Raw genomic sequence first — 17,394 nt, 5'->3', positions numbered from 1 at the left:
TAATAATAATAATAATAATAATAATAATAATAATAATAATAATAATAATAATAATAATAGGTTTTATTTATATACCGCCCAATCACTGGGAATCCGAGTGGTTTACAACAGAGGGGATAACAGACAGTTCCCTGCCCTCAGGCTTACAATCTAAAAGACATGACACAAAAGGAGAAGGGAATGGTGAGCGGGGGAGAGGATCAGGTCCAGCAATTCTTCTCTCCCTCTGAGGCCTGGACCAAGGCAGATGGACCGGAGGGAGGGCTCTTCTTCTTCAGGCTAGCCCCTGATGGAACTGGGCCAGCCTTCTCTCTCCCTCAGAGGCCAAAAGATGACAGTTAGGGAGGGAGGAGCCTCCTTCTTCAGGCTAGCCCCTGATGGAACTGGGCCAGCCTACTCTCTCCCTCAGAGGCCGAACGATGACAGTTAGGGAGGGAGGAGCCTCTGTCTTCAGGCTAGCTAGGTGTTCTAAAGTACTTTATTTACTGAATATTGGCTTTATACTGTTGCTGTACAGTATATGGCCAATATTCAATAAATAAAGTACTGTATAAGAGCTAAGGGCTGTGAGAGCCAGCATGGCATAGTGGTTTGAGTGTTGGACTATGACTCTAAAGAACAAGGTTTGATTCTCCACTTGACCATGAAACCCACTGGGTGACCTTTGGCAAGTCACATGCTCTCGGCCTCAGAGGAAGGCAAAGGAAACCTCTTGTGAAGAAAACCCCACAAAATGTTTGCCTTAGGTTGCCTTCAAGTTGTTTCCAACTTATGGTGATCATAAGGTGATCTTATCATCGGGTTTACTGAGGCTTGGAGTGTGTGACATGCCCAAAGTCACGTAATTGTTTTCAATGGATTCAATTCTGGTCTCTAGTGTCTCTAGTCCAACACTCAAACCATTAATTGGAATTTTCCAGTGCTCTAAATAAAGTCATCTGATTTAGCACATTTGGTTTAAATATTATATTCAAACACATTCAAATGCAGAAGTTAGTGTATTGGAATATTTGTAATAATGTAAAGGAAATAACATATGTTTCCTTTATATTTAACAAAACAAAAAGAACACTTTTGAAAAGGACACATATCTAAAGATATGCTTTTGATACGTCTTATATCAACAGTTTAAACTTCTTTTGCTCCCTGCATTACTTAAAAGGTATGTTTTCTGATTCAGTACAACTATTTGAGCATTCTGTTTCACTAAGGATGTGGGCATAGACCACTGATCACATTTTGTCTTGACTGTTTGTATTTGTGATTGGGTGAGAAACAATGGATTTTGCAAAATAGATGCAAACTTAGCAGTACATTTGTTTCCTAATTTTTCAATGCTTGTCTCATTAGAAGAATAACTAGATTTTCATACCCACTATTTAGCCTATTTAATATGACTGACTGCAGTAAATAGCCTAGTATAGATGAATATGTTTGTATGGTGTGGAAAATCTTCCACTGAAAAAATATAGCATTAAAAAAAATCTGCAGATGATATGTATCTTATATCTCTGATACATATGAATCCTTTCTGTTGGTTTCCAATTATATAAAAAAGCCATGTTTGTATATAGCTGTACATATACATATATAGCTTTCAGTCTAATGAAGAATTAATGGCTGCTGGAGTTATGCTTGACAAAATGACATATTATTGTCTTTTAATTAAAATGTAGTGCTCCTTTCTCTAAAAGGAAAGGATCTAAGAGGCAATGAAGGGTGACAGTCAGAAAGTGACTGTTAAGGCTTAAATGAGGAAAAGTCACATTGAAGGAAACCATTTGCTTAAATGTAGAAAATTTTTGTAAGTTCTTGTGATTTCAGTTTAAGTTAAACATGTACAAAACATCTTGAGAGATTCTGTCGGTATGATAACAGCTGGGGTATTGGAATAAGATACAACAAGCCAATGTCACATGCATAGTTTGGAAATAGTGTTTCCTTCAAATTGGTGAGTTTGTATGCCATAGCCTTTTGTTGCTCAGTTGCTACCACTTTATAATTCCATGTAAAATTGTAACCAATGTAAAATTAAAATTGGTTTAATTGCTTGTCTAGCGTAGGAATCCTCTGCTATCAAAGCCAGGGTCCTTTTGGCATTGTGTCATTAAATAAACCGCTGAATTAAATATGCTATCAGATTCCATTCATATACCTTAAAGTGTTAAAAACTGTCCTTCAGGAGGTTTGAGCAGTAGGTGCCATTTTGCTCCCTGTACATTCTGGACACATACTAGGAGTCTTGTGTTTTAAAAAAAAATCCACAAAATTTCCAATGACAACAGCAACAACAAGGCTCCCCCTCTTATAATGTTCAGCAAAAGGATCACAAGCTATGATAATGTGTGTTCTCTTGTCCTCTCCTCCAGGTGTAATTAGGCATGGAGAGGGAAATGAACAACATGGTACTCTTCAGCCTTCCCATAACTGCATTAGGTTGAATGTGTTTACAAAGGTGCATGTAACTTGAACCCTGATAAGGAAAGTTTACTCATGTAGAGTTCTGTAACCATTTTTATTTCAGTATGATTAATGTAGGAGTGTGAAGTGAAGGGATTCGAGTACATACATCTGACTCTCTTCACATGATCTGAAACTAGACTGCCCGAATAGGATTGTTGTCCCATATTGCTCTTGCTACAGACTAAGTTGGAGTGGAATGCAAAATTGCAATTTTTGCTGGCAGTTCTCTAATCAGTCTCACATTTGATTCCTTCCTGAGACTTAAGCTGCTAATAGGCAAGGCTTTAGTTGTGCAATCCTTTCTCAACCCTATCTGACTCACAGAATTTTAGAGTGGGACCCGCCTATCATTGTCCTGCATTTGTAAATATCCCATGTTTCCTATTGCTCCTTCTGTATTTTTTCCCTTACTATAAATATCCAATAAGAAGAGAAAAGCATCGCAGCTGCCCAGTGCTTTTGGAATGGTTGCAATAGGAGCCTTCTGTCTGGAAGCCTTCCTAGCCATATATGTCAGTTCTTCCTTCACATATATTCCTTTTTCACATTTTCTGAAAAACATGCAGAGTTGGAAATTTGATGATAGCAGCATGCGTGAAAATTTAATTGGTGTATAGTCAAAACCAGCTATTTAAATTCTATTCATTAGGATTGATAATGACATTTGGCTGAGACCTGTGGCATGATTTTGTTATTTGATATTTCCAATGATATTTTAAGAAAGTTTAATTCCTCACTGAATTGTTGAACCACATGATTTATTCATAGATAGTGACTTTCAGTTACAACACACAATTAAGATTTTTTTTCTATTAGCCATTTTGATTTTTCTACTTTATTTATGACCATCCCATTTTCTCTCTTGTTTTATATTTAGTCCTTTCTTTCTATTGTGCTGAATATCTATCTTGATTAAAAATAAGACAGACAAGACTTTTTTTTCCCTCAATGAGCATAACTTTATACATTCTCAGGATTCTAGAATAACTCCTTCTGGATCAAATCTAACAAGTAAAATTAATAAAGTACAAAAATCCTTATTGTCAGCAAGTGCATAGCTTGTTATCATAATAAAAACCAAAGAGTAACTAATACTGAGATGTATTTGTCATCATGTAACAGACAGATCTAAAGACAGTGAGTCTTGCAAGTGTATTTTGAGAGACTGCACAGTTAAAAAGCTTTCAAGTACAGTCTTTGTGCAGGATCGCCCACATTCTTTAACAATTTTCCATTATGGCATACATTAGCAGCCTAAGAGAACATATGTATAACTACCACAAATAATACATGCATAACACTAAAACACTTGCCAAAATGTTTAAATCCAGCTTCAGAAAGCACCCATCTTTCTTACATTACATTAGCTTGTTCTAGCTTGAAGGAAAATATGGGCATCACACTAACTGCTGTGATAAGCAATTCCCTCTCTACAGCTTTGAACATAATAGAATTCTCAGCACTCTTACTACTCTGCACTTGCCAGTACTCTTTGGAGGAAGGAGATTACCATTAAATTGTATAAAACAAAATTGGTGCAGCAGGCCCTTGGTATTCACTGGGGTTTGGTTCCAGGACCCCCTGCGGATCACAAAATCTGTGGATGCTTAAGTACCATTAAATCCAAAGGATAGTAAAATGATGACTCTTATTAAAATGGCAAAATCAAGGTTTGCTTTTTGTAATACAGTATATATATATATATATATATATGTTCAAGCTACTGATGTTTGAATTCGTGGATATAGCAGGCCTACCGTATATAGTTACAGTGTAGACAAACCTGTGTTTACAGGGAGCCTGGTGGTTTTCTACTCAGAGGCTGGGACCTCAGAACTGTTTTTAAGGTGTAGTGGGGTCAACATTGGTAGTCAAGTTTTTTAAAAAATTTTTTTGCTTACTCGCAGGTACCGTGGTAGGAGGATAAATTAATTTTCCTATATATTACCAATTGAGCCACATTGTGCACTTAGAAGTGCTTTCATGTACAGTATCAGTAGAGCTTAGTCTCAAGTAAATGGGCATAGAGCAAATTATAGGTAGGCTTTATTATTCCTGGGTATATGGTGGTGGGGTCAACAACAAGAGCTGTCTTAATATTTCCCAGTGTTTTTATACCTCCGGTTCATAACTCCTGTGGAGGTGCAACTGCACATGAGTATCAGTGGTCCAATTTTACCAGATCATTTCTTGGTGAGAGAGGCTCAGCATACTAGGAGACAGTGTTAGATTTAGACCTGAAACCTGATGACCATTATCCAACTCCCTCTGCAGATATGAGGCTCCTGCTACTGCCTATTGAAGGTCTGTGATCTTTGCTCAATCCCAATTAAAAACAAAATAGAAACAGCAAACTATAAACCCAGTTCAAGACACAAAACGCTAATGTCCTTGGCTGTTCAGTGAAGTAAGCACACATATGCATCTTTACCATAACAGATGAAGAACAAAGAATAGTACTGGATTTTTTTTTTCCAGTCAGGAAAATCTACAGTTTCACCATGATTAGGAAATCACAGCATACAAAACCAAACTCATATTGCATTTTTCTCTGGCATTGTGAGGCCAACTTCCTCCTGAGTTTTGCAATGCAAATGACTGGTGTGCGAAACAGTAATCCGAACACTGATTCTGTCATTTGCCTGAGCTTGTGGTTCAGGAGATCTAAATAGTTTTTTTAAATCCATGAAATAAAACGTAAAGTGCTATATGTACATTTTAAAAATTAAACGTATGTTTAGCCTCTTTTTTAAAATTAAAAAAGTCTTAAGAGCAGCTGCCCCAAGAAGAGGTTTTGTGCCACCATTGGTCCAAGCCAATTGGGAATGTGTGCAGCTCATTTATGTTGTGAAACAGACAGAATTTATTTCCTCTAATTTTCTTTTGGGTGAAATGATGGTACAATTGAAAAAAAAAAACCCTACCGAACAGCTAATGTTACGATTGTGAAAAACCATGTCAGTTATGCGGCGATAGGAAGATTTCTTCTGCCGATGATAAAATCTAGTATCATTAGAGAATTCACCAGGTCACAGGACTTACGTAGTTGGCTGGAAAGAGACCAAATTGTCCATGTACAGACCCTTTCCACCAAAAGGCATGAGAGCTGTCCAGGACTTCTATGACATCTCCAGTGCAGAATCCTAACTCATCACACTCAGCTGCCTCGAAGTCATACAAGGCACGGACCCATCGTGTTCGCTAGTAACAGGGGAAGACAAAAGAAAGTATCAAACTGCAGCTGCAAGTCTCACATCATAATATACTATTACTATGCCCCTTATGGTCCTTCAAAGCAATCTTAGCTACACAACAAAAGTGTTTTTTTTAATTAGTTGCATACTGTGCATATCCTCCCCAAAGCTGCATAAAATATACCCAGCAAACATAATTTATGCTTTAATAATATTTGCTTCAGATATCACATTGTTTCTCTGACATTTTTTGTATTATCCCCTTCTCTAATGTATCCCAGTTTGTTTCCTAATTTCTGTCAACTGTGGGTCCATATTATTTTTAAAATTATTTGTGCTTCCTTCTTTAATCAAAAAAGCCTCCCAGAGAGGTTTACAGAAATCAATACTGAAAGCCCCACCTTCAGGTTTGTAGTCTAGAATAGTGATTTTCAAGCTATCTGATGTGGCGGGCAAGCAGTCCCCCCCCCCCAAATGTATAGGGACTAGTACCATATTTGTGCCCATGGCTAACTGTTTTTTGTCAGGAACCTCACTGTGGACTTGCTCAGGGAGTGCCCCAGTCTACAGACTACCACTTTGAGTAGTATTGATGTAAGAGACACGAGACACTTAAGATGTAATTCAGAGAGAAGGGGCAGGGGAATGTGATGCAACAGTTTAAATTAAATTGCCAAGATGTATATAGCAGTATATCCTGGAAATGATTGCATTTATGTTTGCGTTCAGTTTTTCTTGTTGGTATGTTATTTACTGACTGTTTTCCATAACATTTTTAATGTTTTTTGTTTGCTTTCTGAATTTGCATCCTTCTCCCATCCCCTTACTTGCCTTAAGGCATGTAAGATAATTCTCAGCTTCCTTACTGGTGGCAAATGGGGGAAGGAAGTGCAATCATGGAGAGCTAGACTTGTCATCATGTCTACTGCTTCAGTCCCCTCAAGGCAAGAAAGATGGTTTCTTAGCAGTCCTTCTGGGCACTGTATCAACTATTTAAATGGATCTAAGTCACAATAATATCTTTAAAACTAGATAGCTATGCCTTCTCCACCACAGATCTTAAAAGCTTGTTACTGACTGGCACAGACATTTTGCATAACATCCCTTTTGTTCTCAAGTGAAATATACAGAGGAATATATTTTGATCTGAGTCTTTGAGAACGTATGTCCCACTGATTCTGACTGTTCCCTGCCCAAAACAAAACCAGCCCCCTGCAGTACCTGTGGTTGTTGTGCTGGATCAGTGTGTCTCCTGAACATAGATGATGTACTTGCTTCTCCAAGGTCTTGTTGGATTTTAGGCCCATCTTGAATATCCAAACTCCAGCCACGCCTTTCCTAGGAAGTGAAGAGAATAAAATAACCATGAATGAACTCCAAGGCATTCATACTTTTTCTTTATTTTCTTTATTGTTCTTTTTGGATTGTTGGTTTAATGTATTTTTACAGCTGTGTTTTCAGTGCATTTGATATATATATAGCTAATGTACTTAGATTCCCACGAGGAAGGATAGAATACAAATCAAATCGATAAAAATAAGATAAATTACATGGAAACACTTAATAATAGTTCCTGTCTGCAGTGAACTCATACAATCTAGGTTATGTGTAATGGCAGTGCTTTTTGTGTACCTTCTATTAAAGAGCTTTTAAACTGTTTTGAAAATGGGAAATTCCTATGTAGTTTTTTCTTGAGGCTAAACGTTTTTTAATCTCTTAAGTGAAATCCTTGTCTACAGCACTGTTCCCTGCAATGAAAATTTGCTATTTTCAGAGGTAAGTTGTATGTCGGGGTGTTAATGCATTATTCTACACTGTTGTTGTTGTTGTACAAATGGGCCAAAAGCAGCATTGCTGCACTGATTCTAGGGTTTGGGAATGCGCAGCAACCCCATGCTCCCGAACCCTAGTACGTACATGCACCACCATTTTGGTGTGCACACATTTAGACAGCACGCGAGCCAATGATATGTCTTGTGTGACGTGTTCTAATGATGCAGCGCACAAGTCACATGAGACATCACTGCGATGCCCCAGGGTGCAAATCGCACCTTGGCTGCGTCGTGGGAAGGAGCTCCATTTCAGAGCTCCTTTTTCGGGTAGATGGTTGTTGTGGCCATTCGGTTGCTGCGGCAATGATCTGGAGGAGAAAGGGACAGCCTCTGCCCATCCCTTTCTTATGATCTGTACCGGGTCTTACTCAAGGTCACCCAGTAGGTTTCATGGCCAAGCTGGCAATTGAACCCTGGTTTCCAGAGTCACAGTCCAACACTCAAACCACTGTGCCTATGCCTACTGCCCTTGGTAACACTAAGTCTTCAAAGCAACATAATTGAAATATGTAGCTTCCAGGTATGTTGTCTTATGGGTCAGTTACCATTCCCTATTCAGCCCTAGGAAACAGTAAATTTATAATGCAAGGAAACCATTAGATCTAAGTTGAGGAATCTTTGGCCCTCAGATTATTTTGGACTACTTCTCCCATAGTGTCTTGATATTGAATATGCCTACTTGAGCTCATGGAAGATGAAATCCCAACTAAATCTGGAGAATCAAAGTTTCTCCATCCCTGCATTACATAATTCATCTTCCCTGAGAGCAGAGTTAAGCAGCTCTAGGTGCTCTGTAGGCCAAGGGCTGAAATCCAGACCCAGGTGTGGCTGGACTGCAACTCTCAGCATCCCTCACTCTCATTATTGCTGGCTTGTGTTACTGGTATCTTCAATACAATAGTATTTGGCAGGCCTCATGATTCCTATCTCTGCTCTATGCTATGCATATCTTTCTCTTGAGGCTGAAATGATAGATGATTGGCCAAGATGGTCCAAAGAAATGCTGAGTCTCACATGATTCTGACATCTCCCCTTGCCTTCTAGTATAAACTTGATGGTGTGACATTTGGCACACTGTGTTCTGAAGTCTACAGAAATAATAGCTCTCTCTATATGTGCACACTGCTAATATTTTGGGTTTGTGGCTTACAAAAGTAGACTATGCTTGAGGGGAATATTGCATCATTAATATGATGAAGCCTTAATACCACCTCTTCAAGTAGAGCTGGGAGCTTAATCAATATCAGATTTGAATTGGATCAATAGGAACTCTAGGAGGGTTACAAAGGGAAGAAGCAAAAGAAAGGGAGCTGTATTTGTGCTCCCAATCTTCCGTTTAAGTTTCACAATAAAAGCTTTAATTTTAAAGCTTATGCAAGAGATGAGGAACCTTTCACTATTAGAACTCCTGAGGTTTAATCATTGTGTAGATGAGGGACTTCTTTTTAAAAATAAGTCCTATGTCACTATGACAATTTCCCCCCTAAAACTCTCCGGTCTATAAAACTCAGTGGCATTCAGGAGCTGCAATACTGAGGATTTTGCCATCTCATTTTTTTTGTACTACTAATGGTTTTGTCTGTATGTGTCCGCCTTGGTTCAGTTACAGTGTGGAGCAAGAATAAGGAACATGCAGCTCTCCCTATATACAGTAATTCCCATCATACTTCCAATTGGCTATGATGGGTAAGGATATTAACATTTCCAGCTCAAGAACATCTGGGGGACTACATGTTGCCCTCACCCTCTGGTGAAAAAGCCATGCATTTCTAGAGATCTTATCCCCATCCCCCTGCTCTGGTGTATTAAATTCATCTTATCTTTTATCATTTTTTGAATGCCAGTTCTTTGATGCTGATACTACAGGATTTGTAGTGAGGGACGCATTCAAGGGAATGGCAAAACCCATTATGAAATGAAACGTATTGGCTTTTGTCAATATATCAGAGTACAGTGTTTGTCAGAAAGGGTTGTGTACCACATCTGTCCTCTGAAGAAAGCCAGGCTGTATAATAACTGCTGTCTCCAGCGTCCTTGTTTGTAGTTCTGAAAATATTTTCCAATTTCTTTTTACAAAATGTAACATTTCAAACTGCCCCAAGGGTCTCTTTCCAGCATTTTTGCCAGCACAAAAGGTCAATATAACTCACTACAGATAGGTATGTCACTTCTTTCTTGCTATACATGTTAAAAGTGAGTCACATTTGTTTTAAATGATTCTCTCTCCCTCACTCTCATCCCCCCCCATCTCTTTTATTTATTTTCCTTCTGAATGTTACACATAAGACTCATAAATAGCTGGTTTTATTTTATGGGATTCAGCTTCTTTCCCTTTCTTCCCAGATGGTGCTGTTATGTACATATGCTGTAGGACATGCCCCTTCCAACCCACAGACATTATATAGTTCTGTGGTGATCTAGAGGCTTTCTTCTACCACCTGCCACTCAAGGGATATTTCAGTGTCTTTAATACCAGCTAGAACAGTGGCTGACAAACATCATCTCAGTGTCCACAACATGACAATGGATACAAATACACAGGAAAACCTTCACAGAGCCCTCCTTATCCACAGATTTTTTATCTACGGATTCATGCATCCACAGCTTGAAAATATTCCAAAAAAGTATACATTCCAAGTAGCAAACCTTGATTTACCATTTTATATAATGGTTAGCATTCTACTATGCCATTATATTTAATGGGACTTGAGCATCCACGGATTTTGTTATCCACAGGGGATCCTGGAACCAAACCACAGCAGATATTAAGGTCCCACTGTAATATGTTTACTGCTATGTCCAGGCTATAATAACCAACAAAGGACAAAACTTACCAATCATATTTCATATGGAATGAGGCTGAGAGACATTTGTCCAATATTACATTTTACAACCCCCTGTCTACTGAACCTACTGATGAATATCAGAAGGAACTACACAGTTATTGAGAGAATTCCCCCACTGATGTACAGAACCAAATCCACATGAGCACAGCCCAGAGGCACCAACCAGGCACCTGCTATCTACTACCCAAGATGCATAAAAAAGGCAACCTCGGATGGTCCATTGTCTCAAACACTGGACTTCTCATTGTTGGGGTGTCTGGATATATGGACTCAGTTCTCAGATCATATGCCAACAATACTCCAAGCAATGTGAGGGATATGACTGACTTCCTGTGGAAAATACAGTCTATCCACCACCTAGATAGAGAATACCATCTTAACCGCTATGAATGTAGAATCTCTCTGCAGCAGGTGTGGACAACTGTGGAAGGGTAGGTGGTGGTATTAGCCCACCAGGAAACCTTGGAGGTTTATATCTCCCCCACATGCCACACTCACTCCTGCAAAATAATAATAATTTGTTGCTCCAGAATGCCCTCTAGGAACATTCGGGGGGGGGGGGGGACATATTTTCACCATGTTTTATTAGCAACAGAAAAGTAACTTCCCTTGAGATCCAGGTTATCACAGTACTGTGCAAAGCTAATTGTCTTTTTCTTAAATTTCTCAAGAAATCTCCTTACTGTTACAGGAAAGGCTGTTTTTGCCCTTATTATTTACCTGCTTATGCTGCCAGGATGTAGAGTGAGCCACATCTTTGTTGTGCCCTGATGCTCCTGTCTCTTTGGCAGGTGGAAGAACTGCTTCCTTTTCCTTTTTGTGAAAGCACACATCCTGGAAAGAGAGAGCAGGCCTTTCTGTTATGTTTTGAATTGCCTTCTAGGCAGAGGTTAGATTTTTTAAAAAAACTTTTTTGGACTACAGCTTCCAGAATCTCCACAATGAATCCCCAAAGTGGCCCTTTTCTCCACTTTGAGTTATTGTTTCCCCTAAACCTGTTGGAGCATAAACAACACAGACTATTTGTGACACCTTAACATTAACATATTTGCAAAGGCATCATCTAGCACCTTTGACACTAACTGTGTGAACGAGGCTGTAGCAGAGGGTTTTGTAGACTTGATCAACTTCCTTGTCTATCTCTTCAAATGCAAGTCTGACAATACTGTTTTATTAAAACTATAATCATTCCAGTTGGGACTATAGCTTTGCTGGTTGGAGAATTTTGTGAGTTGTAATTAAAAAAAATATTTTCCAAGTTCTGGGAACTACTTACAAATGATAATATTTGTAAGAGTTCTCTTCTAATATTAATATTCATGTTTATAATATGTTTGATGTGTGTTTTGGTCTGTGATTTGCATATTTAATACAATAAATATAACTTTTTAAAAGTAAGAAAATATAATATTTCACATGCAGCTGGGTAGTTCCACTTTGCTAAAACAAACACATGAAAGGGAAATGTCTAGTATGAGCTAGTTGTGTGTCTCTATGTGTACATCTGTTTTATAAGTCAACAAGAATTTTTTTAAAGTCTTGGTTCAAAACCCTCTGAGCTTGTTCTCCTGATAATTTTAGCTCTTCAGAAAACTCTCAAAAAGTTTTTTGGTTTTTAGTGTACAGTCAGGGCACTTCTTTCTAAATTCGAAACACTAGAGCTTTTAATTTTGTTTTGAAAAATAAGTTTCAGGCTTACATTTTCTTAGCAACTGGACTTGCAAATGTTCTCACAGTTTCTATAATCCTAGCAAATCAGTACAACATGGAGGTCAGAGTGATTGTCTTTGTTTTTGTTCCTGCCTTCAAATATCAAGTACCCCATGAATTTCAGAGGATTTTCCTAGGCAAGAAATACTCAGAGTGGTTTTGCCAGTTCCTTCCTCTGAAATAATAGCCTATGGCACTTGACATTCATTGGTGGTCTCCCATCCAGGTATTATTGTGTAACTTGGTGTGGCTAGCAGCTTTTCTTCCTGATTGTAGGATTAAATCACCTTGGATCCTCTCTTGTAATGTTTATATGAATATGTGAATGCAGGAGCAAGAGCATGAAAAAGGATGTTTGTAATGCAAATGAGCAATTCAGAGTCACAGGACAAGCAGCAAAAATGATTTTAGTCTCATAGTTGAAAACACTATTTTAAGCCGTATCCAGCCTTGAACAGTTTGCTTAATAGATGCGCCACCACCTAGCACATACGTCTTAGTAACTAACTTAACAATCTGACTTTTGCTAATGTTTCATGCCATTACTTGCCTTTCCAGACAAGTACACTTCTTTACATGCTACAACAGTATTTGAAAAATGGGTAACTGAGGGGTAGGAAGTGGACACTGTGAATGTCGGTCGGATAGAGAAAGGTATCCTAGCTTCTCTTCTGAATAAATGAAATGCTCTTCCCCATACAATGTGGTTATAAAACCACTGCTGTTATAAGCACATACTTCTTTCTGCCTTGCCTCAACAATCACATCCTGGTAATTTAATATCAGAGTCCACTTCCTGGTTAATCAGGGCTGTGGTTACTGTAGATACCGAGCGTTTTCCTTGTCAACACTCTACAAGGGTAATGCTTGGCAACCTTTGATCTGCTGTTTTCTCGTCGCTCTGGCATAGACTGAAACAGGCTGCCAGTGGCCCAGGATATCTATAATTCCCCAATATCTTGTGCAATGTATTTTCTTTTACCTTTTGTATTTTCATTCTAATAACCTCCATGACTTCTTTTTATTTATTGTAAAGAAGAAAGTGCAAAGGCAGGTTTACTGTTGAACATAAAGAAAACAAACAAACAAAAAAGGACCACAGAGAACACATTCAAACTAGACAATGAGAAAAGAAGGTTATCGCAAGGGGGCAAAAATGTCCCCCCATGTGTTGTAACGAGCATGAGCGCAGGCGCGCACGGAGCGTGATGGGAACCCGCTGGGGCCCAGAACGCTAGTTTACCACACGGTGGAACACTGCCGCTGCCGCCGGGCGTTCCCATCGGGTTCCCGATGTGTTCCAGGGAGCGCCATTCTGGGAACGGCTTTTGAAATGTTCCCAGAAATGGCGCCTCCTGGAACACATCGGGAACCCGATGGGAACGCCCGGAGGCAGCGGCGGCGTTCCACCGTGCGGTAAACTAGCGTTCTGGGCCCCATCGGGTTCCCATCACGGTCCGTGCGCGCCCGCGCTCGTGCTCGTTAGAACACATCGGGGGACTTTTTGCCCCCTTGCGATAACCTTCGAGAAATCATAAAAGAGTTCTTATATCTGGGATCAAACATTGGGGTACGTACGAGGAGTTTTGGAGCTCAGATCCGGAGTTACTGCGGGTCCAGCCATGCGTATTCACGTTATAATGTGATGTATTATCAGACATGATTGCTTTCTATAGGGGGTCGTTCCGAGGCGGATCCACAGTAAATTCAGAGTCACTCCTCATTTTTGTGAATTCGGTAACAAGTGAATTCACAAAAATTGTTTCCAAGCTCACTTCAATTTCACTTCAAATTGGTCTGGTGTAGAACATCACCCTGATCTCGCCCCCAGTGACCCCCTGCCATCTATCCCATCATCCCCTGCCTGATCCACCCTGATCTCACCCCCTCTGGCACCCTGACACCTGTCCCATCATCCCCTACCTGCTCCTTCACTCTGATCTCTCCCCCAGTGACCACCTGCCACCTGTCCCATCATCCTCTGCCTGCTCCTTCAATCCAATCTTGCCCCAATGACCCTCTGCCACCTGTCCCATTATCCCCTGCCTGGTCCTTCACCCTGATGAAGGATGACAGCTAAGGAGGGGGCAGGGAAGGATGACAGCGTCCAGAGCCCCACTGAGCATGCACAAAGGTGCCAATTTGAATCATTGAATCCCTCTGGTGTGGTAATACAATGTGCACTCGCTCCGCTTTTGTGTTTTTTTTTAAATTTTGTTTTATTTATATACCGCTATTCCAAAGATCATAGCGGTGAACAGCAAGTAAGCTAATTAGCAAGTTAGCTAATTTGCCCCCAACAGTCTGGGTACTCATTTTAGCGACCTCGGAAGGATGCAAGCCTGAGTCGAGCTTGGGCCCTTTTGCTGGTCTTGAACTCGCAACCTTGTGGTTTCGAGTGAATGGCTGCAGTACAGGCATTTACCCACTGCACCACCAGGGCTTTGCCAAAGTAGAGACCACAATTTTGTTCCTCAGGTATGATAATACATCATGTGAATTGCCTTGGATCCGATGTGACTCTGCTCCCCCCTCGCTTCGAATTGGAGCTCCTGTTTCACATGTGATAAGGCCCATTGATCGAAATGGGAAATGCAGCCAGGAAATCAGAAGGAGATTAAGAATGGGGAGGGTGGCTATGAAAGAACTAGAAAAGATCCTAAAATGCAAAGACATGCAACTCAGCACAAGTCAGAATCATATAAGCATCCCTATTACCATGTATGGATGGGAGAGCTGGACAGTCAAGAAAGAAGATAGGAGAAAGATAGGAAGAGTGCTGAGGATTTCACAGACAGCCAAAAGGATCAACGTAAAGGCAGTTAACAACAAAAGATTAGAATGAAGACAGACAACTCTCTTAGGATTGCCAAAATGAAAATTACAGAGAGTCCTTATACCTTTAACAGTTGTGTAGAAGAAAGAATTTCATCAGATGTTGCATGTTGTGTAACAAGCAATACCTGCTAATATTCCTTCTGATTCATATAAGTATTAAAGGAACAGAAGCCCTATTCAGTTTGGCAATCCTACTCATGATTGGTATCATTGTTCCTCCATCCTTTTTTATTAGCATATATCAGCTTCATAATATTTAACTTACTTTTCACATCAAAGCTTGGAAAAGTTACTTTTTGGACTACAGCTCCCAGAATCTCACAGCCAACATGACCACAGAGGGAGTCCTGAAATGCTACACATTCTGTTTTTGATTCTAACCCAGTTTCTCCATTTTGATTCTTTTAACCTCACACCAATGAATGACTGTAATCAAGTATTGACACTGTACTACATGACTCAAGAGCTTGCTGGCATGCAGTCTTGCCCACAGAATCAATTGAATACTCACTATCAAAAGTTATACAACTCTTGCCAACTGCACCAAGTCCATTGACATTTTGGACATTAAGGTCCTTATCTATAGTTTGATTTTTGGTTTATTCTCCTGAGAAAGAAACATGCATCCTTTCTGTGTCTCTATCTGAGCTTCTAAATGTGTCCACACTGTTGCAGGCTGGAGCTGGTTCTTTTTGAAGTTTATTAAAATATATATATAATTTTGAAGTGTTTCTATTGTCTGTCTCAAATCCCTTTCCATTTTGAGTTTGCCCTCCTCTTTCTTAGGCAAGGGGCTTTTGCCAATTCCTTCATCTGAAATATAGCCACAGCACCTGGTATTCATCAGTAGTCTCTCATTCAAATACTAACCCGGGCTTATACCATGTTTTATCTTAGAAGATGGGATCTGATGTCTTTAAAATATTTTGGACCCTAGAGGGTCCCTAAATCAGGATTAAAAATGAAGTTGTTACTAGTTGGATGTTGTATTTAAGGCTGATGAAAAGATACCAAATTATTTAGCTATACATAATAAATAACAACATACATGCACAACTCTTGAGAATAGCATATAAAATTGGTGGATGGACTGCGCAGTGGAAACAGACCAGGTAAAAGCTGATAGGTAAGCCAACGTCATAGCAAAAGTCACTTATTGACACTTCTAATGACATGCTTCAAAAGCAATAATGTTGACTTTTCCTTCTTGGCTACTTTTTTTTTTTAAATGGAGATCTGTAAGGTTTACCTGCTGTTCTTTTATAGTCTCCTCCCGCAGGATGATCTCTGTGTGTTTGGAGATGGAAATGGTCTTGTAGTATTCCACGAGCTTGTTTAATGACTGGAACTTCTCACTCCACAAAAAGTAGTTGCCCTTTGCATCCTTCATCACTTTAAAGTGCTGGACATCCACTTCATGCCTGGGCACCAAGGGGAATTTTAAAAAATATTGGCAATAGAGTTCAATTTCTGCTAACCTAATTTTAAAACAATTCTATCCTATAGCTGCACATCCTGCACTGCCAATATTCACAATGGAACACTTTTACAGCTTTATTTACATTATGTGTGAAAATACCCTTAATGCTGAATGCTAAATATTCCCAGTGATTAAGGGTGAGCAAGGTGCCACCCTAAGGTGGCACATGGTCCCCTTAGCCTCTTTCTGTGGTCCTCAAACCCATCAAACCCCCTGGACAACTTCATTCTTGTCCCTCCAAAGGAGTGTGTGTGTGAAATGCCTGTCTTAGAATCTCCCATAAATTATTCACCTTCTGAACACATTGCATTAACTAACTGCACTATTTTAACATTCTAAAAAGGTGTTCATCAAAACCTGATGTGGACTGGGTTTTTGAGGAGCCATTTTTAGCAGTCTGTGTGGCCCCCCAGAAGATCCCAGGGGAGAAAAATTGGTTCCCAGGCCCATGGCAGTTGCCAACCCAGAGCTGTGACATTTGTCACATAATTTGGTATTGCATAGCTGTTTTTTTTTTAAAAAAACATTCTAATACCTGGCATACCCTCACCAAAGAACTGGAGCCATAATTTGGGGGGAGAAGTAGGAAGAGGGGCTTTAACTCTCCCTGTAGTCTCTTCTTACTGAAGCTATCGGAGAGACAGGAGACAAGAGAGAGGGGTTACAGCTCTTTAGGAGGCCTTATCAGTGAGCCTGTATCAAGGTAAATGGTCAGTTATTTGCTGCTTTGACCACATAGGATAAATACTCAAGGCTGTTTTAAATTACTACCATTCACAGCAGAGACAAACTGGGCAGTGACATCTCTGCAAAACTTGAAAACATTACTTTTAATCCCCAAGCCAGTAGGACCATGTCTTGCTGGCTGGTGGATTGTGGGAGTGTAGTCCACAAAAGTAGCTTTTCAAGATCTTTGTCTTTGGCATCTCTTATTCTAACAGGTCAGTGTAATACTGCTGCTGTAGGCAGTGTAAACCAATTTAAACTAATGGTCATACTAAAGACTATACACAGAAGCACCAGTACTCCTA

At 39.7% G+C, this 17,394-nt stretch overlaps 1 protein-coding gene across 1 annotated transcript in view; it reads right to left on the bottom strand.

The window, feature by feature from the left end:
- Positions 1–3,407: 3,407 nt before the first annotated feature.
- Positions 3,408–17,394, bottom strand: part of GRAP2 (GRB2 related adaptor protein 2) — a 90,263-nt gene continuing 76,276 nt past the window's right edge. Inside the window, exons 5-8 of the mRNA XM_042466552.1 lie at positions 16,133–16,304; positions 11,056–11,169; positions 6,879–6,995; positions 3,408–5,664 (exon numbers count right to left, since the gene is read on the bottom strand). Coding sequence (XP_042322486.1) covers positions 5,485–5,664; positions 6,879–6,995; positions 11,056–11,169; positions 16,133–16,304 — 583 coding nt within the window. The 3' untranslated portion in view covers positions 3,408–5,484. The remainder of the gene's footprint in view (positions 5,665–6,878; positions 6,996–11,055; positions 11,170–16,132; positions 16,305–17,394) is intronic.

Source organism: Sceloporus undulatus, chromosome 5, assembly GCF_019175285.1.
Source record: "Sceloporus undulatus isolate JIND9_A2432 ecotype Alabama chromosome 5, SceUnd_v1.1, whole genome shotgun sequence".
In the NCBI taxonomy this organism is placed as follows: domain Eukaryota; kingdom Metazoa; phylum Chordata; class Lepidosauria; order Squamata; family Phrynosomatidae; genus Sceloporus; species Sceloporus undulatus.
The sequence above is the reverse complement of the archived record's forward strand: the minus strand, read 5'-3'. Positions and strand labels throughout refer to the sequence as shown.